Here is a 3,591-nt window from a genome sequence, read left to right on the forward strand (position 1 = left end):
TACGTCTTTTATCTCTTGGGGATATTTAGCATCTTTGTACCCTGAAATTTCTCTTTGGCAAGGGGTATTGTTCCATGCGGCTTTTTGAACAACATGCACAAAATTATCTACCGCTTTCTCAAGCTCAAGAGGTGTCTGTAGTGATACCCTTAATTCAACATTATCCTCAATATCTTTCTTAAAGCCTTCCCAGTTAGTTTTACCGTTTGTTAGTCTAGGTGGCATTTCAACTTTAACAAGACTTTCGCTGATTGTAAGTATAACGGGAGAGTGGTCTGAAAAAGCATCAAAGCATTCCGTTATTTTAATTCGATTTGACGGTATTCCCCTGACTATAAAGTAATCAATCAGGTCAGGTATTTTGGAGGTATCTGCCGGCCAATAAGTTGGTTTCCCAGTAGAATGAAAGTCACAATTGTTCTCCATACCGGCTTCGTATAACGCTCGGCCTTTTTGAGATATACATCTAGAACCCCAAAACGTGTGCTTTGCATTAAAGTCGCCGCCGATAATTAAAGTTGGTCTAAGTAATTTTAGCAAGTTTGAAAATTCATTTTTATCAATTTTGTACCGCGGAGGGCAGTATATAGATGAGATATTAAGTACATCATGCTTAGTTTCAACTTGCACACTTATAAGTTGCATTGATTCAAGCTCAAGCTTAAGGCCTGTCGAGTGTTTAACACAATCTTTTATGTATAATGATGCTCCGCCTCTTGCTTTGTTCGACGGATGAATTGCGTGGTAATCTAGAAAACCATTTATATTGAAATTTGATTCTTTTTTAACATGGGTTTCTGATATCAGACAAATGTCAATATCGTTGTTTTCATGATACTGTCGGTTTCGCCGAATTTTTAAGTAAAATACTTCAAAACTACGTGTAATTTATCGATATTTTGTGTGGAAACATTGAAAATTACAAGAATTTTTGGCTTACTAGTGCTTATTACTAAAATTACTCCCCCTTGAAAAGTCACACAAAATGATTATAAGAAGTCTTTCAATTCTTGTTCCCAAATGTAACGTTATTACAAAATTTCATTACACATCAATTTTATTCAAAAAAGTTCTTGGTTCCAATCTGAAATGTAACTTTATTGCTGAATTTTCGTAGGTTATCATTTTTTTTACTAAGTTTTTGCAATAAGTCCACATTTTCAAAAAAATAAAATAAAATAAAACAAAATCCCTGCAAAAAATGTATTCACAAATTTAGTTCATAACTCTCATGGAAAATGCTACATTTTAAAGTTCGTTAGAGTACCAACAATATCATAAATATTTTCCCAAAAAAAAAACACCCTTTTATCTTAAATATTTTTATAGACTGCTTAGTGCTTAGATTCTTGGTTCCTACGATAAATAAAACATTTTTACCAGTTTTCTTTAAACTACCATTTTTGTCATTTTTTGTACTTTTTGTTAATCATTGCCTTTAAGCAAATGAAAACTTTTTTTAAAGTTAAAACAAAAAAATTGAAAAATTTAATTTTGTTAACATTTGATTTTAAAAATTTTTTTTTCTCGAAACTAAACAAAATCTTAAATTTACAATAGATATTTAAGATAAAGACACTTTGAACTACAAGAGCAAGTACGTGCGACCCAGTCGTGCATTTTATTTTGTTTGTATATTCTCAATATATTTAAAAAAAAATGCATTTTTGTCTGTATGTCTGCGAGACTTTATCATGACTTTAAAAAAATAACATGATACTCTCCCTTTGATTAAATGAATTTAAATCAATCACGTTTGGACTGAAGGTATTACAATTACAAGTGTAAGACTTCGTGTCTCACTGAATGATTTCTGATTTTGTAAAAATGTATAAAATGAAGATTCAATCAAAAGCTTACATCAAATAAACATCATGAGAACTCAAATCAAAGTTGTGTCAATTTGTTTGCTTTTGCATTGTGTAACATCAAATGAAATATCCTTTTTTAAGTAAGTAAAACAATTTGTTTTTATTAAAGGACAAACAAAATGTATAAGAAAATTCTATATTTTGATCTTTTAGAAGTTCTAACCTTGCCCATGGCCATGCTCGTCAATACAAAAACAACATCTTAAACTCTGGCGGTCGTGAGCCTTCGTCTTCACCAACAACATCACCAATTCAATACATGGAAACCCCGAATTTTGATATTATGTTGCTAAGAGAAGAAAATTCCAATCCAACATGGAGAAAATATTCCGAACTCTTTCAACCAAAGGACCTACGCAATGCACCGCATATTGAGGTAAATTTTGGAAGGCATAAAAACTTTCCATATCCATTTATTGATTTGGATCGTTCAGATATCGAGGCGTTACTTGCTTTGTTGGGTAATACAAAACACATATTTGTATTACACCCACGCAATTGCAAGCCGCACTCAAGTTCTTTGGATGAATTTGAAAATGAGTTTCTTCCTGAATTATTGCAGCAATTACACAAGCCAACTAATAATAATGCTGCTGCTGCTGCTGCTGATGGAAGAGCATATAATGTGGATCCAGTTATAGATCGTATATTGGCATTACTCGATGATGATGAACAAAAGATGCTTGATGATTTGAGGAAAAGTTATGAGAAACCAATTTATACAAATGTTCAACATCCTCCAATGACGAGGAGAAGGCCAATTGTTATTGAAAGTCAAACCGAAGCAAGTAATTCAAGACGCATGATGGACAATCATCATCAGGAGCCAAAGTCAAATCAGATTAGAGACTTGCTGTATAAGGTACCTTGTAATGAGGGGTATGTTTTCCTAATAGAAAGTCAAAAGAATCCTATGAATCCAAATGCTTTGAGTGATTTGCTTTTGAGAGTGATGAAAGTTGTCACCAAGATGGCATAAGATTGGTTATAAATTTTTTTATAATAAAAAATAAATTTTTAAAAATTAGTTTTAGTGATAAAACTAGCAATAATAATATACAAATAAATGAACAAATTGTAAAAGTAATATTGTTCGGGATATTCTCTAAGTTGTTTAATAGTGCAATAATGCAATAGCTAGTTCTGGAAAACCATTGTTTTCAACTCTCTTTCCTAGCCACGGCCACGGCTTGGCGACAAGAAAAATCAAAATTGCTTTGTTTATAAGCTGTTTACTTGTATTGAAAAAAAAAATGTTACGTATACACCACAGTGACCCACCTTTACAAGAAAATGATGCATATCTTTTACGATTTACGTACATATGTATGTAAACTTATATTATATTTATTTAAAATTAAGGCCGACTATAATTATACAGTTGGTATGCTCGAATTTGGAAATGACATTTTTTTGGTCCAGAAAAAAATATTTGAAAATCGTTAGAGCCATATTTTTCAAAAATAATTTTTTTTGGTTTATAATATTAGCCAACATATAAAAATCAAATCAAATTCATTCATCTGTTTTCAAAAAAATTAATTTTTCAAAGAAAAAAAATTTTGAACTTTTTTGAAAAAATCAAAAAATTATTTTTTCAGAAATTAGAATTTTTTAAACTTTCTTGTACATAAATTTTCATTGATATCAGTCGTGTAGTTTAGGAGAAAGTTGAATATCAAGAAAACCTGTTCTATGGCAAGTACCGTTAATAACGTCT

General features: G+C 31.0%; 1 protein-coding gene across 1 annotated transcript; it reads left to right on the forward strand.

Moving 5' to 3' along the window:
• Nucleotides 1-1,740: 1,740 nt before the first annotated feature.
• LOC129916843 (uncharacterized) lies at nt 1,741-2,929 on the forward strand. The gene is made up of 3 exons (XM_055997034.1): nt 1,741-1,951; nt 2,025-2,247; nt 2,434-2,929. The coding sequence occupies exons 1-3, from the start codon at nt 1,875-1,877 to the stop codon at nt 2,848-2,850; spliced, it is 717 nt and encodes a 238-aa protein (XP_055853009.1). The 5' UTR covers nt 1,741-1,874; the 3' UTR covers nt 2,851-2,929.
• The last annotated feature ends 662 nt before the right edge of the window (nt 2,930-3,591 follow it).

The sequence above is a fragment of the Episyrphus balteatus genome, chromosome 3 (genome assembly GCF_945859705.1).
Source record: "Episyrphus balteatus chromosome 3, idEpiBalt1.1, whole genome shotgun sequence".
Lineage (NCBI taxonomy): Eukaryota > Metazoa > Arthropoda > Insecta > Diptera > Syrphidae > Episyrphus > Episyrphus balteatus.